This window comes from Pleurodeles waltl, chromosome 4_1 (genome assembly GCF_031143425.1).
Source record: "Pleurodeles waltl isolate 20211129_DDA chromosome 4_1, aPleWal1.hap1.20221129, whole genome shotgun sequence".
Classification (NCBI taxonomy): domain Eukaryota; kingdom Metazoa; phylum Chordata; class Amphibia; order Caudata; family Salamandridae; genus Pleurodeles; species Pleurodeles waltl.
Genome location: NC_090442.1, coordinates 152,045,252 through 152,072,692, shown reverse-complemented (window position 1 = coordinate 152,072,692; position 27,441 = coordinate 152,045,252). Strand labels below are relative to the sequence as shown.

The window sequence follows — 27,441 nt, the reverse complement described above, 5'->3', positions numbered from 1 at the left end:
CGACGCACATTTTTTGTTTGTACTCAGTCCTTAACATGAGTGCTTGTGTTTTCAGCCAAAAACAAGGAAATCAAGCACTTGTGTTACATGCTTGGCGATGTATGTCTGGAGAGCTAATGGGATCTGCAGTAGTTCCGGCAGGGTTATAAGGGATTAGGGTTCTCTTGGAGTTCTAAGAAAGATAACAATAGTCAGTTCCCATGCTGTTATATACCACTGAAATATGTGGATGAACAACTAAAAAAAACAAGCATTTGGAATGCAATGGTGTTGTGTTTGCTCAATTACTGACTGGACTTTTATTGCCAGACAGACTGAAAATAAAAATAACAAGAGGAAGAGAGCAAGAGCGAGCTTGCCTGAGAAAAGCCCCCCTCAGTTTTATTATGTTTGCAGAGGGAGCTGGTGGGGAGGAGGGACTGAACAAGCACCCACACTGTTTAGGTGAAACAGGCAAATGCCAAAAAAAGTCCCGTACAGAAGAGTTAAACAGGACATAGCGTAATTACACAGTACTTTGTGCTGCTCCCAAAGTGAAACAAGGCAGGACAAAGAGGCAGAACTGACCACTAGAAAGCAAGATTTTTTGAAGGACACTGCAACTAACAAATCAAATAGCTTTTCTTCACAGTATAAGTATACTTAAGTATACTACACGTCGAACGCTCGACCTAAAATGACTTTGTCGTGAGTAACTATGACTTTGGGGTCAATGGAGATTCAGAAAGAGGAGGAGAAACACGTCACTGTGCAAGTGGGGCAGGTGTTCATGTCGCTCAGAGGTGAATGTTTTCATGGATGGTGTGGGGGGTGCAAGGGTTAGTTTTTTTTCTTCAAATTTCAAAAACGTTATTTCGGCTACAAAGCCATAAAAGTTTATGCAATAGCAAAAATAACATGAGTAATATCATCAGAAAGAAATAAAAAATTGAAAAAAGCAACAACTCATACAGTGTACATAAAAATCCATTGAGTGGATACAAAGGGACGTCCAATCGCACGCATTAAAAGTGAGTTAAAAAAACATAACACTTAGGCAACAACATGTCACATATACGAAGAAGGGACCTTCCTGTGAACCAGACACACAGCACCCAAGTATTTAGCAACTGCAAAGGCATATAGTGGCCGGCAGTCAGATCTAAGTATGCGAAGAGGGGTACTATGACTTCTGGTACCAAGCTGTCTGCAAAGAGGTGAAAGCCAGAAAGAACGTGCACAGGCATAAGTAGGGTAAGCAAAAAAATCATGGGGGACAGATTCCTTTGAGAGGTCGCACGCAGGGCAAACCACAGATTCAGATACCAACCACTTAGAGGTAAATGATCTCAGCGATAAGGTGCCCACTCTGAACTGGAAGTACAGCTTTCTGTCCAACGGTATTGTAGTAGTATCCCAAAACTGCTCATAATAACAAGAAGTTTTAACAAGCATTTGCAATGCAACGGGTCTCGCATTTGATCGAGTTAGAGCTATTAGCGTTGTAAACTCCTAACCAGACTTTTCTTGCCACACAAATTAAAAGAAAAAAAATTAGCGTGGCGACCAAGTCAAAAGCAGATTTTACATCAACAAAGGCAACATGCTGTATTCCAATAGATTAACAAAAAATTGAAGATTTGGTCAATAGCTGGCAGTGACTAAAGACCTTTTATGAGTGGTCTATTAAACTAATATGCCTATAATTCCCGGGCTGGGACCTGTCGCCCTTCTTATAAATTGATAACACTACAGCGCCTTTCAAAGAATCAGGTATAGGGGCTCCCTTGGCAATAGCATTGGCGAGGATAAGAACATATTTAGACCAAGCATCAATATTGTTGGAAAATGGGCCTCTCTGCCAACTAGAGACCCACATTTTAACAAATATCATGGAGGAAGATACTTGGTATGCCATCTGGGCTGGTGTCCCCACTTCTATTAATAGCTTTAAAAGAGTCTAAAATATCAGACATGACGAACATTGGTACAACTACACGAGGAGGAAGGAGACAGGAAAGAGTCCTCGGTTATACCCGCAGTGCCATCATGATATAAATTCTTAAAGATGGCAAACCACTTGAACAGAAAGACATAATTATTGGGTTCCAAAGAAGCGGGGTTACTACCCTTGGAAACCAATGCCCAAAATGTAGTGCTCTCTAGCTGAAGAAGCCTCTTTGGGGTCCTACCACCTTTGTTCATCCCAGGCCCTTTTTGTATTGACCAAACACATTTTGTAGGCTATCCTACTGATACGAATTTGGCCAAGGCCCTTAGCCTTGATGGCCTGTACCAATGCGCTTTTTAGATGTCGACATTCCCCATTATACCAAGAACTATGCTTGTAGGTATAACTTTTGAAGCTGGTAACAAGAATTGTAAAATATACTAAAATATGTTTAAAAAACTAACAGTGTAGAGTGCTATTATTATGAATCCCCCTTTCACTAGAAATACCATCATAAATTAAAGCAAGCAACTTTTGCAAATCCTGTTCTATGGCGGGTAGAATGTCCGGATGGGTCACTATTTAGCACCATTTCAACCAGCCCATATCAGATGCAAGTTCAAAGCCCTTAGTTATGGAAGGGAGACAACAATCAGATTAGTGACTAGTACAGAAAGCTGACATTGAAAGAGTTATGATCACTCTCAGCACTATGTATGATGACCATATCTTCAAGTGACCACAGTCTCAGGTCCACCAATATACAGTCAATGCGACTAGTGTGATTAGGTTTGTTAGTTAAATGTAAACGCTCTCCTGGAGTCTGATTTTGTACGGCCATTAACAGCCCTAAACCCAAGTTCAGCTGTAAGGCCCTTTAGCTGAATAGCCGTCTGTGTCACCTTTTAATTGTAGCAATTTCCACATGGGGAATACCCCAAGTCTCGTCCTCCTCATATGTTAACTGGACATCATCATTGTCTAGGGGTTCAAAGATGGTATTAAAGTCCTCTGCCAGAATAAGGTGACATTGACAGTGGTATTCTTCTAAATAGTCCTCAAGGGCTTGTACAGTTTGTGAGCTAACCTACCAATTTGCCTTCTACCACGGATATTAGAAATGGCCACCCAAACATACTTATTAATCGTTAGTTGAATCCCCAGAATATCTGAAGAGTCAATGACTAACTTGCTGACTTTACAAGCCAGAGACGTTCTGACCCAAGTGGTTAGGCCACCCGAAGCTCTCCCAACTACACTTGATTTTGCTGGTACAATGAAATTAAGGTAGCCAGATTTATATACAGGATTGAGGCTCTATGTCTCTTGCAGCAAGCATATATCATGCTCCTCAATAAATGTATTCCGTCAGGTTGAACCATTTTTGACCTGAGGCTTGCCACATTCCAAGATAGTAGTTTGGTCGAAGAACAGTGTGAGCATTACTTAAGGTGAACTCTTGAGAGATAGGGTTTACAACTGGCAAGATTAAATTAGTAGCTAAAGGAGTAATAGAGGTACTTCTGGTCAAGGAAGGCTTCAGAGCAGTTGAAGCATTACATAAAATCTGCTCTTGAAAAATAGGTGTTTCCGCTGATAAAATTGCATTGGTGGCTAGAGAAGTAATTGTGATTCTAATTATATCCATCAATTCATGGCAACTAAATTTATTGATGACAGGTACAGCATATAGAGAACTATGGTAAGATGAAGAAATTGAAAGACTATCAGACTATACCGTAAGTTGGCTTTCGGAATCCATTAATGTCGGACACATATTATGTTAAGAGGGATTGACAGAATCTGACTAGTTCATTGTTTCCTTTGCCGCAATGCAAAATGTAAAACTCTGTGTTCCACTAGTTAGCCCCTTGATTGCTGTAGGCATCTTTGTATGTTTATATTGAAAACTCAATGTAAAACATATTGATGTCAGGCCTACTTCCTTAAAAGCATATTAATCCCTGCCTTTGAACTGTTTACCATTCTGAAATATAGGTTTCTTATTCTTGCAATCATCTGTATATAAGGTTATATGCCCACATGGAGTCTACATTTGTTATTCCAATGGCCTTATCTTCCAGTAGTAATGCTCCCTTTCATCTAGTGTATGTTCCTGTACTCTATATTACAGTTGCCTCATTAACTAATTCTTTTATTACAACTTGTTTAAATCTTCCAGGACTGCAAAGCCACCCTCGAGTCCAGTGAATGATTTGACTATAAAATATTTCAAGACATCTTTCCAAACCTATGCCGACAACAGCCAAATCATGGTCCTCCTGATCAAAGAAAGATGCAACAGTTAAGTTCAGATATCACTTCTTGTGTAAGAATAGATGAGGGCTAACAATCTTTGTCTTAAGGGCTGAAAACTGGAAATAATGCTCTTTTGCAATCTGAAGCCAAGGCAGGTACCAATTCAATGACCACCTTTGATGGATGGGCCACCCAGTCCATGGTCGAACTCTTAAAATCTTGGAGTCATTTTTAGGCCAGTTCTTTTTGTTTATCCCTTGAGTTAACACAGTGCTACAAAGCACTCATCAACGCCTAAATATGCTTAGTAAAGTCACTTTGAGGCTAAGTCTTCTTCACAATGTGGATTTGTACGGTTATTGACTTTATCATACCGCAACTGTTGCAACAGCATGTACATTGGTGTCCAGAAAGAAGGCCTGCAAGCCTGCAAAAACCTAATCTAGTGCAAAATTAGTCAGCAAACTAACCAGTAGGGCTGAAAGAAAGTCAGATCATATCACTCCTCCACTTTGACGCTTTGACAATCAAACAGATGGAAACATTTAGGATGCTATACATTGCACATAGAGCATTATAGTTTGTAGCCCCGAGATGCATGTCTAAATGTTTCAAGATATGGAAACCACCATTCTGGCTTAGAATAATTTACAACCAAATCACTTTAACATAATTCACCAAGAAGAGTGCCAGTGGTAAAACACTAAGCACTTGTGGTCTAGTAACCTGGAACAGTTTGCCTCCTGCAGTTCTGCACATCAGGACCACCTCAGATGCAGAAGAGATGGAAGACTGTCCTGTTCCGTCAGCCTCTCCTGGCCCTCACCCTAAAGCACCTGGCCACTGGAGTTGACAGTGATATGACCCCAGCTATCTCACCAGGCCTACTTTGAATCTGGATAAACTTTCTTTCCTGCTGACTCCAAACTTAACCTGTCTATCTCAAGTCCCTTTGTTTGTTGCAGAATCGAACTGCTCGCTCTGTTAGCTATGAACACTCCTGACCTCCCCCCCCTTCTCCCTGGTTCTTCTCCTCCTACATACTTTATGGCAGTCTTAAGCAACTTCTGGTGGCATGTTCTAGTGGCAGTGGCACAGTAGCAGTAAATAAATAAATAATGTCAGTAAACGTCTTTCTTTTCTCAGGATGTTGCCTCCATCTATCTCATTGTGGCATTAGCTCATCCCTCTTGGGCTCTGAAATCCACTGGAAGACGTTCATGTGCGCAAGGGCAAGCAGCTTCCGACCTGCGTTTCTTCTTCTCTAGCCACTCATGGTTACCCTTTTTCCCTCAATAATTCAGTTTTCCCTGGCTCACTTTTAGACATTTTGGGCCATATTTATACTTTTTGACGCACAACTGCTCAAAAATGTTACAGCCGGCTAACGCCATTCCAACGCGCCACGCGGGCGCCTTATTTATGGAATGATGTTAGCCGGCGCTGCGGACTGGTCTGAGTAAACAAAAATGACTCACACCAGGCAGCGCTGGCATATGGGAAAATGGGGGTTGTGTATCAAAAAATGGTGCAAGTCAGGTCTGAGGCAAAAATCGGGCCTCAAACCGGACATGCGCCATTTTCTTTTACGCACAACCCCCATTGACATGACTCCTGTCTTAGCAAAGACAGGAGTCATGCCCCCTTGCCCAATGGCCATGCCCAGGGGACTTCTGTCCCCTGGGCATGGTGATTGGGCATAGTGGCATGTAGGGGGGCCCAAAATAGGCCCCCCTATGCCACTTAAAAAAAAGTTACAAAATACTTACCTGAACTTACCTTTACTTCCCTGGAATGGGTCCCCCCCATCCATGGGTGTCCTCCAGGGGTGGGCGAGGGTGGCAGGGGAGGGCTCTTCTGGGCTCCTTCCGAGCCCACAGATCCCTTAACGCCTGCCTTGACCCAGGAGTTAAAAAATGGCGCACAACAGGCTGTGCGCCGTTTTTGAAGGCCCACCCCCTCATGTGCGTCAAAATGACGCTGGGGTATAAATAAGGCGCACGGGCCTTAAAGTAATTTTTTGGAAGGGAACACCTACCTTGCATATCATTAACGCAAGGCAGTTTCCCGCTTCCAAAAAATGACGCACATGGTGGGATTTTGACGTCCGCGGGGTCGGGCGTCAAAGTATAAATATGTGACAGGGTTTGCGCCGAATGTGCGTCAACATTTTTAACGCACATTCGGCGCAAACAGAGTATAAATATGCCCCTTTACGAGCTAATTCTTTCAGCTTTTCCTCACACACTACATCTATCATGGGTATTTGATGATGTGGACTCCATACTTACAGCTCAGATCACATCGTTTTTTGTGCGTAAATGCATCTTGCATCTGAAAAGAGGCATAAAACAAACACGTGGAATGTTCTTACAATGTAAAACTTTCTATTAATCATTTAAAGGAGTTATCCACATAACTTGTATTTGTAAGTCTATGCAAGTGTTGCAGGATATGTGTAGGAACCGATGGTATGTATGGGAATATAGATTAATTTGTAGGTAATATAGTTAAAAAGAAAATATTGTGTTACCTTTTTTTCTTAACAATAGGAGTGTGTACACATGCCTCCAACACTACAAATATCTACTGTTCAGAGAATAAGCCTAAGTGAGTTGTCTGTGTGTAACTGCTATGCACACACATGTATGAGGAATTTACAGATCTAGAACAAAGGGGGTCATTCCAACCCTGGCGGTCGGTGTTAAAGCGGCGGCCAACCCGCCAACAGGCAGGCAGTAAAAAAAATGGAATTCTGACCCTGGCGGAAACCGCCAACAGAGACCGCCACTTTAACACTCCGACCGCCACGGCGGGACAAATAAACAGCGCGGCGGTCACCGCCAACAGACAGGCGGGAGACAATGTACCGCCCACCCTATCACAACCCACCAATCCGCCACCTTTTCCGGGGCGGTAGCCCCGCCGATAAAAACACGGCGGAAACAGCCATTACGAACGGAAAACGCTCACCTCTACACACTCCACGAGGAATCTGGACAGCATGGAACCCGAACTACACATCCTACCAGCTATTGTCTTCCTGCTCCTCTACCAGGAGCACGAACGCCGGCGCAGAAGACAACGGTGAGTACTGCACCTACTACACAGGGGAGGGGGAGGCAAACAATTACGGAGACACACATACTCGACACACCCACCCTCACCCTCACCCTCACCCACAACTACATACACATCAATGCAGAGCAACAACTCAGAGTGACACCCCCAAACCCCCCAGAAGAATGCAAAGACAAAATAAAATGATCATGAAATTTGAAGTATATTGTACGGCTAAGTAAAAAAATATATCAAACATCTATAACTATATATACATATGTAAATTGTCCTGTCCAAATTGGGTATCAGCCATTGTTCGTGGGCCAATGGGGCTAAACACATGGGCAAAGCCCACACAGGATACCCGACTCCAATGGAGAGAACACTGCAGGGGCATCAGATAGCAAAACTACAGGCACCTCAGGGGGAAGGGAAGGGGGGGCACCTCAGCCAGATGAGTCCACGACGCCAGATCCACGAGGGGCCTCCATGGCCACTGTTCAATCCTGGGGAGTGCAAAGCCACAGTCTCACAAGTCTCTACAGTGGGTGGATTGCCCACTGTGCCATCCTGGGGAGTGCAAAGCCACAGTCTCACAAGTCTCTACAGTGGGTGGATTGCCCACTGTGCCATCCTGGGGAGTGCAAAGCCACAGTCTCACAAGTCTCTACAGTGGGTGGATTGCCCACTGTGCCATCCTGGGGAGTGCAAAGCCACAGTCTCACGAGTCTCTACAGTGGGTGGATTGCCCACTGTGCCATCCTGGGGAGTGCAAAGCCACAGTCTCACAAGTGGATTACAGACTCCACTGGTTCTGGAGGAGGCATGGTGCCCAGAGTGCTTCGTGCAGCCCTGCCCGACACAGATGCGGGCCTGCCCCTTCTGCCAATGGGCCAGCGGTGCTTGAGACGGCGGTGCCCAGCGGAGTGGTGCAGAGACTCCGGTGCCCAGCGGAGCGGTGCTTGAGTTGAAGGGCCCAGCGGAGCGGTGCTTGAGATGAAGGGCCCAGCAGAGCGGTACAGAGACGGCGGTGCCCAGCGGAGCGGTGCTTGAGTTGAAGGGCCCAGCGGAGCGGTGCAGAGACGGCGGTGACCAGCGGAGCGGTGCTTGAGTTGAAGGGCCCAGCGGAGCGGTGCAGAGACGGCGGTGCCCAGCGGAGCGGTGCTTGAGTTGAAGGGCCCAGCGGAGCGGTGCAGAGACGGCGGTGCCCAGCGGAGCGGTGCTTGAGATGAAGGGCCCAGCGGAGCGGCGCAGAGACGGCGGTGCCCAGCGGAGCGGTGCTTGAGTTGAAGGGCCCAGCGGAGCGGTGCTTGAGTTGAAGGGCCCAGCGGAGCGGTGCTTGAGATGAAGGGCCCAGCGGAGCGGTGCTTGAGATGAAGGGCCCAGCGGAGCGGTTCTTGAGATGAAGGGCCCTGTTCAGCGGTTCTTGAGACGGCGGTGCCCTGTTCAGTGGTTCTTGACTTGAAGGGCCCTGTTCAGCGGTGCTTGACTTGAAGGGCCCTGTTCAGCGGTTCTTGAGATGGCGGTGCCCTGTTCAGCGGTTCTTGACTTGAAGGGCCCTGTTCAGCGGTTCTTGAGACGGCGGTGCCCTGTTCAGCGGTTCTTGACTTGAAGGGCCCTGTTCAGCGGTGCTTGACTTGAAGGGCCCTGTTCAGCGGTTCTTGAGACGGCGGTGCCCTGTTCAGCGGTTCTTGACTTGAAGGGCCCTGTTCAGCGGTTCTTGAGACGGCGGTGCCCTGTTCAGCGGTGCTTGGCTTGAAGGGCCCTGTTCAGCGGTGCTTGACTTGAAGGGCCCTGTTCAGCGGTGCTTGGCTTGAAGGGCCCTGTTCAGCGGTGCTTGACATGTGTGTCCAGGTCACCAGATCCGGCCATTACATGGATTTCACTCGCCACCTGACATGTGGCTGCCGGGCCCTTCGTGCACATCTGTCTTCTCGCTTGCGGGGCCCTCCTGTGCTGCCGTCCCGGGCCCGTGGGTGTCCTCCTGCACACCTGGAATGGGGCTGGTGGGGCCCTCCTGGGCAGCTCGCCTGCTGCCGGACTTGTCGGGCGTGCTGCCCTTGCCACCCTTCCCTGCTCGTCTGTGGCCCTTTCCTCCCTTTGGCGGTGTGCCAGGTGGCACCCCACTCCCTGACGGTGCCAGGGTAGTGCTTTTGGAGCCTGCTGTCTTTGGCCTCTCGCGCCGGGCACTGGCTTTCTTGCCTTTTTTTTCAGGGGGTGGGCTGGCCTTCTCTTTACTCCTAGCCGAAGTAGCTGGCCTTGAAGGTGGTGGACTCCAAAATCCTTGGACTATTGTCTTTGTAGGTCCAGGTTTTGTGGTGGCTGAGGTGCTCATTGGAGTCTTATGAGATGGAGGGGGTGGGTCAGTTGTTGGAAAGAGGTCAAGGTTGGAAAGGAAAATCAATTTAGAAAGACAGGGACGGGTAGTTGTAGTGGGTATGGGAGTGGAGGAAGAGGATGTGGTTGTAGGAGAGTGAAGTCTGGTGTCTTTGGGTGCAGGTGCTTGTGCTGGAGGCTGTCGTGAGGTGGATGGCTGTTGGGTGGGTGGCTGTCTGCGTTGGTGTGGTTTGGAAGAGGGGGTGACAGACACACTGGAAGAGGACACAGGGGACGTGTACATGGTAGTGGGGGTGGTGACTGCACGTGTGCGGAGTGTTCTGGTGGCTGTGCTGGTGATGGACGTAGTGGCTGAAGATGTTGTGCATGCAAGTGTGAGTGGAGACGTCACAGGGAGGGAGGAGGGAGACGAGGAGGAGGGGGACACAGAGGAGGCAGTGGCTGTTGGCATGTCTGCATGTGGATGTTGCTTGGGTGAATGCTTGTGTGATGTGTGGTGCTTATGTCTGGATGAGCTTCCCTTGGGTGTTGAGGTGTGTGCAGGCTGGTCTGTAGGTGTGTCTGGGATAGGCAGAGGTACAGGGGAGTGGGACTGGGTTAAGGAAGTTGGAGGAGGGAGGCAGGAGACAGGGACAATGGCTGCCGTCAGTGCTGAGGCCAGAGCGTTGAACGATTGCTGATGGGCAGCCTGACCCGAATGAATGCCCTCCAGGTATGCATTACTCCGGTGCACCTCCCTTTCTACACCCTGGATGGCATTCAAAAGGGTAGACTGCCCAACAATGAGCGTCCTCAGGAGGTCAATGACCTCCTCACTGAGGGCAGCAGGGGTAACTGGGGCAGGGCCTGAGGTGCCTGGGGCGAAGGAGATGCCCACCTTCCTGGGTGAGCGGGCACGGGGGCGAACGCTGAGGGGCTGCTGGGAGGGCGGAGCTGGTGCGCTGGGTGGCGGCTGTACCTGTTGTTGCGGTGGGCACGGATGTTGCCGCCACCACAAGGGAGCTCCCTTCCGAGGACGTGTCTATGTCGCTGGTGTCACCACGTGTCCCCGCTGTGGAGCTACCCTCGCCCTCCGTCTCACTGGTGAAATCCGAGTCAGTTGCATGGCCCTCCATGGCCATGTGAGATGCAGCTCCCTCGTGCTCCGATGCCACTTCTCCTCCACCTGATGATGCTAATGCACACATGAACAGGAAGACCACCAAAAAAAGGGGGGGGAGGGGTGGAGAAACAAAGACATGTTGAGTGCATGCATTGGCGACACCGTTGGCGGAGAGGACAGACACAGAAGCCCCCTGCGCTACGCCGCGCACTTGGGGTACACTACTCAATCCGTGGGACATGGCCTACAAGCCTATGGACGACAACTCCACACATAGGTGACACAGGGCCATGAATAGCTGTACTAGGCAACCTACAGAGGTGGGGGGCGGGGGCACAGGGCCATGCCTAACGGAGGGGTCTAGCCTACAGAAATCGCCCTGGCCTAGGGATACCCACAGCCCTCCTCCCCCACCCAGACACCTCCAATGTGCGCAAAATCAGCAGAATGTGCTTGTACTCACCCCCTTGTGTCTGCTGTGATGTCCTCACGTGCCCATCCAAATCGGGGTAGGCCACTGCCAGGATCCGGGACATCAGGGGGGTCAAGGTACGACTGGCACCCCTCCTACGTTGGGAGGCCATCCCCAGCAGAGCCTCCGCGGTCTTCCTGCTCCCGCGGCGGATGTCCTCCCACCTCTTCCGGCAGTGGGTGCCCCTTCTGTTGTGGACCCCCAGGGTCCGAACGTCCTTGGCGATGGCACGCCAAATGTCGATTTTCTGATGGGAGCTGACCTATGTGACATGTACAGGGGGAGAAAATAAAAAATCATCACCTTCTGCATGCTCGATGTGAGTGGCCCCCCATCCCCACCCTTGCCATGTGGCACATGCTCTCATCTGTCGTTTGATGCATGCCTCATTCGCTCCCCTCCCCACCATCTTTCATTCACCCCACTCAACCCAGGCATTGGCCACAAAGCATGGTCCCAGTGTACTTACCTGTTGGTCTGGAGGACCGTAGAGTAGCGCATACTGGGGGAGGACCCCATCCACGAGTTTCTCCAATTCTTCAGAAGTGAAGGCAGGGGCCCTTTCCCCAGTCGCAGCAGCCTTTGTCTCTTCCAGACCGAGGTCACAGCAGCACTTGCAGTATAGGTCCTCTCCTGTGGATGATCAGGTATCGAGTGATTAAGCAGATAGAATATGGCGGTCACGCCCGCAGCGGTGCGTACCGCGGCGGTGCGTACCGCGACCGCCGGTGCACATCGTCATTGGCTCCTGAAACCCATAGGGTTCAATGTTAACCAATGCGGCTTTGCGCCGCGGTCTTCGACCGCCTACCGCCACGGTGTGCCACGCCAGCGCATTGAACTCACATCCCACTGTCGCACTTCACAGGTCCGGCAGCCGCCATTTCAATGGCCCCCATATCTTAATTTCTACTGCATCACACATGCCTAGGCCTTGCATCAACACTCATACAAGCCTTCAATGCATTGAGAATCGTGTACTGTGCAAGCTGCGGGAACGTACCTGTGGGTTGATTGACTCTGTGCTCCATGTTGTCCTTCCTAGGCACCGTCCGCTGGGACTTGCGAGGAGATGGAGGAATCTTCCTGTGTACAGACCGCTGGTGGACCTGTCGACAATGGAAGAAAGACATGTCATACTGACATACAGGCTTGACAGAGCCACTATATAGGAACTGTGTGCCCAGCTGGAGCCAGACCTGATGTCACCCATCCGCCAACCCACAGGGATCCCCCCTCTAGTGCAGGTTCTGTCAGTACTCCATTTTTTGGCAAGTGGGTCATTTCAAACAACAGTGGCCATTTCATCAGGGGTGTCTCAGCCTATGTTTTCCAAGGTGTTGTCCAGAGTGTTGTCTGCCCTGCTGAAATACATGCGGAGCTACATTGTTTTCCCTGAGGTGGGCGATTTGGCTACAATGAAGGGTGATTTCTATGCGCTTGGACATATTCCCAACATCATTGGTGCAACTGATGGGACACATGTTGCTTTGGTCCCCCCCAGCACGAGTGAACAGGTGTACAGGAATAGAAAAAGTTATCATTCCATGAATGTCCAGGTGGTCTGTTTGGCTGACCAGTACATCTCCCATGTAAATGCCAAGTTCCCTGGGTCAGTGCATGACGCGTACATCATGCGAAATAGCAGCATCCCTTACGTGATGGAACTACTTCAGAGACACCGTGTGTGGCTAATTGGTGACTCTGGTTACCCCAACCTGTCATGGCTACTGACCCCAGTGAGGAATCCCAGGACAAGGGCAGAGGAACGGTACAATGAGGCCCATGGGCGTACTAGGAGGGTGATCGAGCGGACCTTCTGCCTCCTGAAGGCCAGGTTTAGGTGCCTCCATATGACAGGTGGATCCCTAATGTACTCACCAAAGAAGGTGTGCCATATCATCGTGGCCTGCTGTATGCTTCACAACCTGGCTTTGCGACGCCAGGTGCCTTTCCTGCAGGAGGATGGTCCAGATGGTGGTGTTGTGGCAGCTGTGGAGCCTGCGGAGAGTGAAGAGGAGGAAGACGAAGAGGACGACACAGACAACAGGGACACAGTAATACAGCAGTATTTTCAATGACATACAGGTAAGAATCAACACCGGCATTTTACATTTACTTAAAGTCTCCTGCCTCTCTACTGTCTGAGTTTCCCCCCAGTGTATGTTAACTGAGTTGTGACTTTCCCTTCCAATTTCAGAGATGTGGGCCCCACTCCGTGACCTCTGCTTTGTTTCCCCATGGACTACAGCTGTGTGACAGTGGTATGTTGTCATCACAATGTAACTGGACATTTTGGCACGGTTCTGTGTAATACATTTGTTCAAAAATACAGGCAGACTCCAGATTATTTTTGTGCAATAAGTGTGTTTATTAAAGTGCTCAATTTTGGGTAATGGTTGCAATTCGGTGATGGGTGATGGTGGAGGAATGTCCATGGCAGAGTTCAGATTTTCAGTCTCACAGGTGCATTGTCCATATGCCTGTGGAAGGTAGAGCAGGGGCAGTTTAAGGTTGGACAGGGTGACAATGTGGGACAGTGGGATGACAATCAGGGGGTATCCTTTCCTGGCGGGGGTCTTGGCATCTTACTCTGTCTTCTTACTAGATCTCAGGCCCCGCTTGAGGGTTGGTTCTCCTTCTGCAGGGGGTGGGGTTCTGGTGGCCTGTTGTTCTTGTGTCGGGGCCTCCTGTCCACTAGCGCCGGCGGAGGTGGTAGCCTGTTCTTTGTCCATGCTAGTGACAGGGGCCCTTTGTGGTGCCACATGGTCCCGCAATGTGCTGAATATCTGATTGAGAGCCACAACGATGGTGCCCATTGCGGAACTGATGTTTCTGAGTTCTTCTCTGAACTCCATAAACTGTTCCTCCTGCAGTACCTGGATCTCCTGGAACCTGGCCAGGACCGTCGCCATCGTCTCCTGGGAGTGGTGGTATGCTCCCATGATGGAGGATAGGGCCTCATGGAGAGTGGGTTCCCTGGGCCTGTCCCCCCCCTGTCGCACAGTAGCCCTTCCAGTTCCCCTGTTTCCCTGGGCCTCTGTCCCCTGGACCGTGTGCCCACTACCACTGCCCCCAGGTCCCTGTTGTTGTTGGGGTGGTGGGTTAACCTGGGTGCCCTTTAGTGGTGGACACACCGCTGCTTGACGTGTCCTGGAGACAGAGGAATGGGCCCGCTGGGTGGGTGCTGTGCTGGTGTTCCCAGAGGGGGGTAGGTCTGCTGTGGCCTGTGGCTGTCTGAGGGGAACCGACTGTCCCGAGGTCCCCGATGGGCCGGGCTGGTCATCTGGGTCCAGGGAGACAGAGCTGCTGTCATCACTGTGGGCCTCTTCTGGGGGTGGAATGGACATTTCTGGACCCTCCTGGGCGGTGTCGTGGCGTTCGGGTCCTGCAGGGGTATAAGAGTATGGTTATTGCTTCTGTGTGTGCCATAGTGTGCAATGGGTGGGTGCCCGTGTACCCCAGTGCTGGCATTCCCTTGTGGGGGCTGTTGTGACGGTGGTTTGGGGGGGGATGGGTATGTGCAGTGGGCATGCTTAGGTGATGGGTGTCCATGGTTTGTGGTCGCATGCAGGGCTTGGTGTTAGGATGGGTGGGTTGTGATGGTGAGACATTAGGAAGGAGGATGTGTGATGGGGGTGGGGGAGGAGGGAGGTGGTATGATTTGGCATGCCGGTGGGTGGGGGGGGATGAAGTAGTTGAGATTAGACTTACCAGAGTCCATTCCTCCGCCTACTCCTGCGAGGCCCTCAGGATGCAGGATCGCCAAGACCTGTTCCTCCCATGTTGTAAATTCTGGGGGTTGAGGTGGGGGTCCGCCGCCAGTCTTCTGCACCGCGATGTTGTGTCTGGATACCATAGAACGCACCTTCCCCCGTAGGTCGTTCCACCGCTTCCTGATGTCGTCCCGATTTCGTGGGTGCTGAACTACAGCGTTGACCCTGTCCACTATTCTTTGCCATAGCTCCATCTTCCTGGCAATGGTGGTGTTCTGCACCTGTGTCCCGAAGAGCTGGGGCTCTACCCGAACTATTTCCTCCACCATGACCCTGAGTTCAGCGTCTGAAAACCTGGGGTGTCTTTGGGGTGCCATGGGGTGGTGTGGATGAGGTGTGGGGTGGTGTTTGTGGTGATGAGTGTGGGGAGTGTGGTGGTGTGTGGTGTTTTGTGCGTGGATGTTGTGTGAGTGATGGTGTTATGTTCCTGTGAATGCTCTGTACTAGCTGGTGGTGTCTCTCTCTGGTCTTAGTCAATAAATGGTGGTCGTAGGGGTTTGTGGGTGATGTGGGTGTGTGTTTTATATTGTGTTGGGTGTGTGGGAGTGGTGTTTGTATGTGTATCAGGTGTGTGTATTTCAAAATGTCCAATGTATTTTGGAGCTATGTGTGTATTTTGACCGCGGCGGTGTGTACCGCCAATGGAATACCGCGGTTGAAAGACCGCCGCGTGGATTCGTGGGTCGGAATGGAATGGGCATATTTCTGTTGGCGTGACAGTGGAGGTTTGGTCATCGCCAGTTTTTCGCTGGCCGTTGGTGTGGCAGACTTTTGTGGATGTCGGGTTTTTGGCGGTTTGCCTGTTGCGGGTCAGAATGACTGTGGCGGTTTCCCGCGCCCGCGGCGGTGTTATGGCGGTCTTCTGACCGGCGGTAAGCGCCTTTTACCGCCGAGGTCAGAATGACCCCCAAAGTCTGTGAATACCCAGAGAACTGTAAAGTATGCGTGCTTAGGCCTGGTCCTCCCATGACTTGATTTATGTCTGTTGTGAATTGGGCCATTCAGGCCCTCATTCCAATACCAGGTAGTACAAGGATTGGGAACAAACATTGTTTCCTTACAATGCCAGCGTTCTGAGATGTATGGTAATTCCGCATTTCTCGTGGTTTTCTTGGTTCACATTTGTCCAGATCTATATAGCGAAAATAACTAGGGGAAAAAACGTGGAAAGAGGCAAAATGTGCTGAAACCAGGTGTAGTTTCTCAGAATCTCGGAATGGTGTTGTAATATTGCCACTGGGCAAAGACGCTAAGGACCAGATGTACAAAAATGCAATTTTGCATTTCTAAACTAGCAACTTCATAGAAATCGCTATTTAAGAAATGCAAAACGCTATGTACAGAGTAGGAAGCTCTATTTAGAAATCGGTATTAAGAAATCCCATTGCACTTTAGTCAATGGGCCGGTTTTGCATTTCCTAAATAGCGATTTCTAATTAAGAAATTACTATTTAGGAAATTGAAAACCAGGGATGGCAAAGGGCAGAAGGCCCCCATTGGTGCACCTCAAAAAAAGGGGTGTACCTGTAGAGCACACATATTCCTCAGGGGCATGTGTGTGCTCTATTTCAATGTTAAAGAATAATCTTGGGGTGCTTTTTATGTAAATTGCACCTGGTTACCACCGACTTTAAGTCGGTGGTAATTGCATCTCCTAAAGGCCCAAGTCGCATTTAGGTAATGCTTTGTACATCAGAATAGGAATCACAAATAGGAAATCATTATTTGTGATTTCCGATTCTGGGAATCGCAAATTGGGATTTCTACAATGTAGAAATCTCAATTTCCAATTCTTTAAGGGCATTTGTACATAAGAAAAGGCATTTTTCAGCATTTCTTAACTGCCCAAACTACTTATTCGGACCGTTAAGAAATGCAAAAGGGCTTTGTACATCTGGCTCAAAGTGCAGTTTCAATATTTCTGCAATGTTGATACATGGTAATTCCAAAAGTGTATGAGGGAAGGGACATTAGTGTGTCAGAAGAACCTTTAAATTGGGTGTAAGTATTAAGCACAATGGGCCAGATGTGGCACGCCGTTTGCATGGCGCAAACTGCGAAAAACGCAGTTTGCACCATGCAAACGGCCTCACGCGATGCACATTCCCAAATTGCGAGTCAGTACCGACTCGCAATTTGGGAATGCGACTCGCAAATAGGAATTCCCTTCCTATTTGCGACTCGCATCGCAATTCAGAGTTGCTTTGTGACTGCGAATGCGGTCGCAAACCAACTCGCAGTTACCACCAGTGTCACACTGGTGGTAACACATTCGCAAAAGGGAAGGGGTCCCCATGGGACCCCTTCACCTTTGTGAATGTCGACATAAATATTTTTTCAGAGTAGGCAGTGGTCCTATGGACCACTGCCTACTCTGAAAAAAACGAAACCAAATGGTTTTCATTTTGCAACTCGTTTTCCTTTAAGGAAAATGGGCTGCAAAATTAAAAAAAACTGCTTTATTTAAAAAGGAGACGCAGACATGGAGGTCTGCTGACTACAGCAGGCCACCTTCCCTGTGAGTGCAGGGACTCGCTATGGGGTCGCAAAATGCGACCCACCTCAAGAATATTGATGAGGTGGGTCTTTGCGACCCCATAGCGAGTCGCAGAAGGTGTCTGAGACACCATGCTGCATCCGTTTTTGCGACTTGCAAATTGCGAGTCGCTCAGACTCGCAATTTGTAAGTGGCAAAAACGGATTTTGCCACATCTGGCCCAATGTCGGCAGTGTCAGTGTTTTGACACTACCTCACCAGTACTCTCTAGGGACCGCCTCTGGCCAGCCAGTGACTGGTCAGGTCAGATGTAATGGTTACTTGATGCTTCCCACTGGGAGTTGATAAGTATTTACTTTCTCTATTGGTTTAGTGAACATATCTCTGTATAAGACGGATCATCCAGATAGATTCCTGCCTCCTTCCTATGTCTAGTGTAACAGAAACCATAAAACATAACATGGAACCTGCAAAGTAAATCATAACTGCCACCTAACTATATTTATATTTTGCTGCCTATCTCTCACATCTCCTCCTTCACACTGCTAGTCCCTGCAAACCAAGGTAGAAGCATCTCTTTGGTCACTCACATACGACTCCAAAAAAGCTTCCCACGTAGCAGCACAACAAATGGCAATAGTGAAGTTACAAGGGTGTAAAGAAAAAGATTTGTTGATCAAGGGTAACGTGGTTGAACAAGTTCTGGAATTACTTGATATGTCTGGTGGAACATTAGACTGTGTTGATTTTGGGTATGCCTATTTTGGAACATCAAAGAATCAAAGATGGAGCAATCTATTGTAAACAAGAGCCCAGAGCTCTTTGACTGGGTGGCTATTCTGGATGATGTTACCCCTAGTGTTGAACTAGTAAGAAAATCCTACTCTCTTAGCTGAAATGTATAATTTGATACTTTTTTATCTTTCGTCTTTTTGCTGTTCTTTTTTTCTTTCCTCCTTTAACTTCATACATTACTGAATTATTTATGTTACATCACTGTTTTTTTTTCTTTTGCTTGGGAAAACACTTCTTTTTTTTTGTTTGTCTTTTCTAGAAATCACTGTTGTATTTATATAGATTTGAATATATCAAGTCCAACTTTTCATATCTTCTTATTTACTTCTATATCTGAGACACAGGGAGCTAAAATAGGTTGGTGGTTATTAATTATGTTTTAAAATCGTTATGTAAGGCACGGCACAGAGTAACCACACTTTCCTAGACTGAACCTTTCCCCCCCAAAAAAAAAAAAAAAAAAAAAATTGTAAGCTTTACTCTGTCTCCCCATCACCCTATAACTCTATCAATCTATCCTCCACCCCCACTCTCTGACTCATCCCAAACCCATTCTACTACTATAATTTCCAAAATAACCCTGCCTAAGCTCTTCCCTCCTCTACCGCTCCTGGCTCACCCCGAACCTCAGTTTACAACTATGATTTCCCAAACAACCCTACTAAATTCTCCCTCACTTATCTCAGCTTTGACTCATCGAAAATCCCTTCTACTACTACTATGATCTCCCTAACCCCTTTATACAGACTCTTCCCTCCTCCATCTCTCCTTTACTCATCCCAAGCATCATCTTATTATTATAAACTCCCAATTAACACTTCTGAATTCTTCCCTCCTCTATCCCTCCATTATTCTGTTCAAACCTACTAACAAACTCACATATCCTTTGCTCGAATCAACTCATACTAATACTGTACTCATATTTCCCTACACTAATCCAACACTAATCCTTTTGGGTTCCGAAGTATTATGCTACTCACCAAAAAGCAGTTTGATGCCTCGTCAGGAGTAGTAAGTGCTATATAAATACAATTACAACACTGCCAAGCACACACTCCCCACAGTACCCGTCTGATGCTGCACTTCAGTACCCCACTACATGGTATACACCACTATATAATTGCTGCATATCACATCACTGTGTTCTGGGTAGGGGCTTGAAAAAATATACAAAAACATTCAGATAAGAAAAAAGAAATGTGTAGGGGGCACGCTCCATTTTGTCAGATTTGTAATTACCTGGACTCGCGCCTCAGGGAGGCTGATGGCGGCTGCCAGTTGCTCACGCGTCTGGACATCGGGGTAGTGCGTCACCTGGAAGATCCGCTCTAGCTCACAGACCTGCTCAACCGTGAAGGTTGTCCGGATTCTCCGCTTCCCTTTTATCCTACCTGCACGTTAAAAGCATTGCCAAATAACACTATTAGACACACTGAAGAGGTGTAAGGGACGACACAAAAGCCAAACCGCTGGCTTAGACACTGGTGAGGTCACTCACTTAAAGCAGGGGAAAATGATTTAAACTAGCAGTTCTTAGTCTTTGCCTTATGTTGAGCCCCCTATCATCGTCCATACTAGATTCTGTTTGCTGTACCTGCGCTGCTAAGGATACTGAATACGTTTTTGGTCTCAAACTTCTTAACATTTAAAGAACATCTTTAAACATTTTCAGTTTTATGTGTTTGCTTTTGCTGTCCAAAAGATTTTTTTATCTGCTGCTATTACTTGTCTATGTAATTGCAGACTTTTCTGAGTAGGCATTGCGGACGATCAGGAGACAACAGAACCCAGATTAAGAACCGCTGTTTTAACCACTGCATGGCACATGCTTATAATTACACTTTCATTCTGTAAAAAAAAAACTTGCCAATGTATGTTTAAAATTATGCAATGTATTTACTACATGAAAAGAATCTTCATTGCTTTATTTGAGGAGAGTCTACTCCTGCAAGTGATTCTAAGTTGAATAACATATAACATTGTATAGTATTATTTTCCTTCTCCCTTTTTAACATTATTTAAAAATGCATTTTAACACTGTTGTTATGTTATGAAAACATCTTGCCCCCTTGGCACCACCTCTCCATGCCAAGTTGCACCATCCATGGATGAGAAAACAACTCTCAGGTCTGGGGGGCATGGGATACTCGGACAGAGATAGGGAAGAATTGAACTTGGAGTACCTAGTCTTATCAGTAAGTGCCCTCTTATTCTCTTGGCAGCATTTCTAATCACACTGATTCATTCTTGAGAAAGCAGCATCATGGTGGATAGCATGAATCACCAAGAACCACAACAACAGTGTCCTTATGTGTCGTGCCACCCATGTCTTTCTTCAGACACATAAGAATGCCTTGTCATCTACAGTTATTGACAAATTAGTATCAAATGCCTCATTAAGAGATATAGGGGGTCATTACGACCCTGGCGGACGGCGGAGAAGCGGCGGTAAGACCGCCAACAGGCTGGCGGTCTAATTTTTGGAATTCTGACCATGGCGGTTACCGCCATGGTCATCCGCCGCTTCTCTGTTCCGCCCGCCAGGGCGGATACGACCGCTGGGCTGGAGACCTGGGTCTCCAGCCCGACGGTCGTCACTATACCGTCAGCGGTATTTGGACCCGGCTGACCGCCATGGATTTCATGCGGTTTGGAACCGCCATGAAATCCATGGCGGTAAGCACTATCAGTGCCAGGGAATTCGTTCCCTGGCACTGATAGGGGTCTCCCCCACCCCCAACCCCCACCCTGACTCCCTCCCCTACACCCCCACCAGCCCTGCCACCCCCCCAAAGGTGGCAGGACCCCCCTCCCCACCCCGACCCCCAACATCACATCACTCATTCACACCCGACATGCACGCAGGCACCACCAACACACATACACGCACACACACCGACATACATGCCAACATCCACACACACAGTCAGACACGCACACCCACATTCAAACATACACGCACACATCCATACAGACATACCTACAGACATAGACGCACTCATTCCCAAACACACAACACCCCAGCAAGCATACACGCACTCACACACCCCCTCTACATACACACACGCACACCCCCATGCACGCACACAACACACAACACCCCCCCACCCCTCTCCCCTATCGGACGTTTGACTTACCTGGTCCGTCGATCCTCCGGGAGGGGACGGGATCCATGGGAGCTGCTCCGCCGACACCACACCGTCAACAGAACACCTTCATTTCCCCGCCGACCGCCAGTATGGCTGTTGGCGGCTCTCCGTCTGAAAAAGGACGGAGAGCTGCCAACAGTCATAATACGCTGAGCGGAAAACCGCCACCACTGGCGGTCTTCAGCACGGCGGTCCCTCGGCGGTCTTGACAAAAGACCGCCGAGGTCAAAATGACCCCCATAGTCTCGGTTGACCTGTAATGTGCACATCATCGGGATGTGGCAAGGTCCAGGTAGCTGCATTGCTGATATCATGTAAGTACACACCCTAAAGTTCTTTTGACGACTTACAAAAGCTGCATTAACCATGTGTGTTCTGGTGGGTATAGTGCACCTAGCCGAATGATCCTGCAATACAGCCACCTATGCCCACCAGTTGAGTTTCATCAAGACAACATTCTTCCCTGTCTTGCTGTACTAAAAGTCACAGATAGAGGATCTGAAACCCTGAACCAAGTCTCAACCATATGCATAGACTACTCAGACACTTCCTCAGCTTAAAACAGCCCTGGTGAAAAAAAAAAACGATAAAGAAGCTTATGATCATAAAATGTCCCTAGATCACCCATCCACTGAACTGAGATGATAACCTCAATACATTTATCATAGGAAAATCAACAGAATCTCTCTAAAAATGTTCTGGATGTGGACCTGGAATGCTTGAATTAATTTTTTTAGGGGATAATCGCAGGATGGCTATGAGGACTGCACACTGGACACTAATCAAAATACTCTGCAACTGCCAAGCTATTAGCAGGACAGCCTTTGAGATTCTAACTGTACACAGACCTGAATACTTGTATTGCCAAAAGACCATCATAAAACATTGAACAACTCCAGAGACAAGGGTTCTCCAAGCAGAAAACTGGAAGCATTTCATCTTCTGATCCAAACAGATCGATCAGTGGCTAGCCAATGCACAGCATAATTGTGTGAAAGACTATCAGACATAGGAAAATCTCCCTTGAACCTGTAAATGCTCAACTCAGAAGTTCAGCACACCCATTCCTGCTCCTTGAAGAAACGTCATACCCGATATCATACAAGCTTTTCCATTTTGGAGTAAGGAACCTAAATCCATCAAGAACCAAGTTTACCTTTGACAGTTTACGTAGCACATGGCTGCCTCGTTGTCCAAATTCATCTGATGGCCTACTCCTTCACTGCAATTGACAAACAGCAAGGCCTGGTGAATTTCTAACAGCGCTCACTAGTTTGAAGAGCATGCATAATCATCTGGAGTTCACACCCTAGATGTTAAACGCTTGGCAAGAGTGGTTTCCCACGTCTCCTGGTTGTTTAGATAACACTGATCAGGTGTATAGGAGGATACAAAGAATAACAACCAAATGGCAATTTAGAGACTGAGTCTAATTTAAGAAAAATGGGGGAAAAGCACAGACGTCAAGACGGTATATCTTCATGACCCGATGTACCACACCACAAATGGATATTTCAAAATCACACTGATCCCTAAATATTCTCAGCCGAACCTCCCTCGTGGAAGATTTCTGGAGGAAGATATCTGCACCATCATGCCCTGGGTTGAGAGAGAGAGGAGGGAGGAGGTTTGGTTCAGAATTTGGTACTGAAGAAGCCCACCCTCCGACTTCTGGTCTTTTGCAAAATGGGTGGGTGTTGCTCTTGTAGCATTTTGCTTTAAGGCCCGCACACAAGGTCCGCTTTAGGGCGGTGCAACCAGTGCCACCGCACTGGATGCCGAGCTCGAGGGGAGCTGTATTTAAATTTTCTTATGGGGTTACAAACACCGGCTGTAGAGTTCTTTGTGCACCCAAGAACTTTCAGGCAATAATAAAAAACGTCAAGATAATCTAGTGATTACTGTATCTACTTTTTTCTAGTGACAGTTTTAACTTACCATAAAGTAGTACCTGCTGCAAAGAACATGTACCATGCAGATCACAGAATTGTATTTTATGTGGATAGCTTATTGGGCTGCTACTTTTGTTACGGAGATCCTTTTGTTACTTGCAGTTCATATGGTACAATCCTAATATAGCACAATGTGCTGTTAAAATGACATCGAAGCGCTGCATGCGAGCTGTAAAACGTAGGTTCGAAAATAATGTTTTTTCCTCCAGTCTTTCATTATTCTAAGGTTGCTAAAAGCATTTGCTTGTATAGAAATACATTATTATCAGTAAAGCCAACCTCAAATACGAGGTTACATTTTAATTCCAGATTCTGTGCTTCTCCAGATTAAGCGCTCTTGAAATATATACTGGCTACCATTTTAGATGACATGTGACTTCTACACCTTGTAGTCCTTTTTGTCTTATGTAACAATTCCAATACATTGATTTACACACGCATGATTCATTCTCTCTGTATAATATGTGTGATATAAAGCGCTTTGACACCCTTTATTGGTATGAATAGCGCTATGAAAGAAATTAAATACATGTGAGAGAAGGGCTATGGAAAGATGAAGGGTACCCTTGGAAGGTGGTAGAGAGGGAATTTGTGCAGAAAGAGGTCACTTGGAAGGGGAGAAGGGGACACAGGCAAAGATTGTCGCACCGGGCACCACCAGCGTTAAAGCCGGCCCTGCCTGCATGTGGATGGTCGAAGGACTGGAAATCAAAGAAGAAGCATCTCCTCGAGGTCTGCCCACCTCCCCCTAGCAAACATCATTGTGCACTCACTGGATTTACCTGTTAGCACTTCCAGCAGATCAAAGATTTTCTGTGCTTCATCATATCTCCAAGAAGGTTAATCATATGTGAGATTCGAGGGTAAGCAGAGAACCAAAACCAACCATGCAAGGCATGACCGGTTTAAAACAGTGCCTCAAATTTGTTCATCCAGATCTGTGTGGGTAAAGGCTGTGTGCAGTCCTGATCTGACATGAAGGTTCTTAGCAGAATGTAGCAGTCCCCACAGTATAGATACTCGGGAGAGGTATGTTTGGTTTTAAGGTAAGTGTTTTTATTGGTTATTGAAAAAGGTACTATGGATATTTCAGTTAGATGGTTTAAGTTCTGTTTCTCCTTTGGGTGATGCGTTTCTCCCCTCTAGTGGTATGTCCCTCTTCTTCTTCTCCTTTGGCACTGTGTGTGGTCGTCCTCGTAGGATCCCACCGTCAACCATAAAGGGAAAAGGAACAAATATCTTCTGTAAGTGGGATGACCACATGCATTCACGTCCTTTCTTAGTCTAACTACTGGGGAATGGGATACTGGGGGGGGGGGGGTGATTCTGTGTCCGTGAGGATTGGAAGGTAAGTGCTTATTATCTTGTTCACTCGTGCGCAGTGGAGTTTTGTGGTTTCCACGTGCTCTTCAGGTGTCCCTTAGTTCCCTCCCTGTCCTCCCCTCACCCTTCCTCCCTCCCTTCCCCAGCTCTCTTCTATTAAAGTGCCCCTCCTTTTGCCCACAAGGACCGTACCTTCCAGAGCCACGACCCTCCGGGGTCGTGGCTGGCTCTGGGGAGTTCCTCGCGTCGGTCTCCGGTATGGTTGCCGATCGGTCCAGGCTTCCCGTCTTCGAGACCGGATCTGCTCCTCCGAGGTCCGCTGTCTTCGTCCTGGGTTTCTTGGGGCTTTTCTCCTCTCCGATAGTTTTCTCCGTCTCTCTGCTTCTCCTCGCCTCCGCCGCCACCTCGCATTCCTTCCTCTCCCTTCTCTCTCGAATTCCGCCCCTTTTGGCCTCCTTCCTCTCCTCCTGGCCAATCTGAACTGTCTTCGTCATAGGAGGTTGCCCCGGCAACCTCCCGATGCGTGCCTCGCTGTGAACGCGTTCCCAAGGCGACGTGGGAACGCGGAAGTGATGTTCCGGCCTCCTCCGGCATGGGGGAGGCTTCTCGATCCGACACGGAGATCGGGGCCACCCGGTCACACACCCTTCCCCAAGAACTGTCCTGTTCCAGGACAGGAGACGACAGGGGAAACCGAGACAGATAATCCGCGGGGGCCTGCTGGGATCCCGGAACATGGCGAACCTGGAAGGAGAATGGCTGAAGTTCAAGGAACCATCTGAGTATCCTAGAATTCGAATCCTTATGGGCAGCTAGCCAAGTGAGGGGAGCGTGATCTGTGAATAGTATAAAAGGCCGACCCAGTAGATAGTATTGTAAACAGTCCACGGCCCACTTGATGGCCAGGCACTCTCTCTCGATGATGGGATAGCTACGTTCTCTCGGAAATAACTTTCTACTGATGTAGACAATGGGATGGTCCAGCCCCTCGCTATCCGGTTGAGTCAGAACCCCCCCAAGCCCAACATCCGAGGCGTCCGTATAAAGGTGGAAAGGTTTTGAGAAATCAGGACAGTGGAGGATGGGGCTGGAGGTTAATGAGGCTCTCAACCGTTCAAAACTTGCGTTCTGTGATTCAGAAAAAGGTAAAAGCCGATTGGGATGGTGTTTCATAAGGAGATCCGTAAGAGGGGCTGCGCAGGTGGAGTAATGGGGAATGAACCGCCGATAATAGCCGACTAGCCCTAAAAATGAGCGCAACTCCTTTTTAGTGTGGGGAAGAGGTGCATGTAAAATGGCATCAACCTTCCGCGTTTGTGGTTGTAGGGTACCTTGTTTTATGCGATACCCTAGATAAGAGATGTCGGTTTTCCCTATAATACATTTCTTTGGATTGGCAGTTAAGCCGGCTGTCGTGAGAGTCTGGAATATGTGCTGTAGATGTATTAGATGGTCTTCCCAGGTCTCACTGAAAATCACCACATCATCTAGGTATGCAGCCGAGAATGTAGGATAGGGTTTTAAAATCCTATCCATGAGTCTTTGAAAGGTTGCTGGTGCTCCGTGAAGCCCAAATGGCAATACGGTGAATTGATACAACCCGGACTGGGTGGAAAATGCCGTTTTTTCTTTATCTTGGGTAGCTAGGGGAATCTGCCAATACCCTTTTGTTAAGTCAATTGTGGACATGTATTTTGCTTTCCCTAGTTTTTCAAGAACGTCATCTACCCTGGGAATGGGATAGGTGTCGAACAGAGAATTTGAGTTAAGTTTGCGAAAATCTATGCAAAACCTGACAGTACCGTCAGGTTTGGGTACTAGGACTACCGGTGAACACCAGGGACTAGTGGATGGTTCTATTACTCCTAAGGATAAAAATTTTTTGATTTCTTCCTCGATTATTTGTTTTCGGGCTTCGGGAATGCGATATGGTCTTACTCTAGTGATAGTATTGGGGTTGGTTCGGATGTTATGGTGTATCAGGAAAGTTTTGCCTGGTTTTTCTGAAAACAATCTTTGCCATTGTTTTAATACCTTATGTGCTTGCCGTTGTTTATCCTCAGTTAAAGTTTCGTCAATTGAGGGTAGATCATCTTTCGGGGCTGATGTGGTAGGGCAGAATTCAATGTCTAGTGTCTTGTTGGTGCATAGAAACTGGCCCATTCCTACGTTATGGTTTGGTTGTTCGGGTGCCTCCCATTTTTTAAGTATGTTCACATGATATATTTGGGTTTTCTGTGGACGGGATGATATTTCAACCAGGTAGGTGACGGGGGAAATTGCTTTGACTATCCGATAGGGACCTTGCCATTTTGCCAGGAGTTTGTGTTCAGAGGTGGGTCTCATTAGTAAGACTTGATCCTCAGGTTGAAATACCCGTAATTTACTTCCCCTGTCATAGTGGGACTTTTGGGTTTGTTGTGCCTGTTCCATGTTTTCATGTACTTCAGTCCATAATCTGTGTAGGTGTGTTCTTAACTTTTGGGCATATTCTAGCAAAGGAGTCCCCCCTTCCTCCGCCTCTGCCTCCCAGGTTTCCACAGCCATGTCTAACAGGGATCTAGGTTGGCGTCCAAACACCAATTCAAACGGGCTATGACCGGTGGATGCTTGTTCATGGGTTCGTATTGCGTATAATACTAACGGCAACTTTTGATCCCAGTCTTTCCCGGTTTCATGGATAATCTTCCTGAGTAGCGTTTTAATAGTTCGGTTATACCGTTCGACCAGTCCATCCGTTTGAGGATGGTAAGCGGAGGTTCTTATCTGAGCAATACCTAACGTTTTGC

At 47.9% G+C, this 27,441-nt stretch overlaps 1 protein-coding gene across 1 annotated transcript in view; it reads right to left on the bottom strand.

Moving 5' to 3' along the window:
* LOC138288490 (intestine-specific homeobox-like) overlaps positions 1-27,441 on the bottom strand; it is an 82,732-nt gene that overhangs the window by 14,654 nt on the left and 40,637 nt on the right. Inside the window, exon 3 of the mRNA XM_069230042.1 lies at positions 19,468-19,619. Coding sequence (XP_069086143.1) covers positions 19,468-19,619 — 152 coding nt within the window. The remainder of the gene's footprint in view (positions 1-19,467; positions 19,620-27,441) is intronic.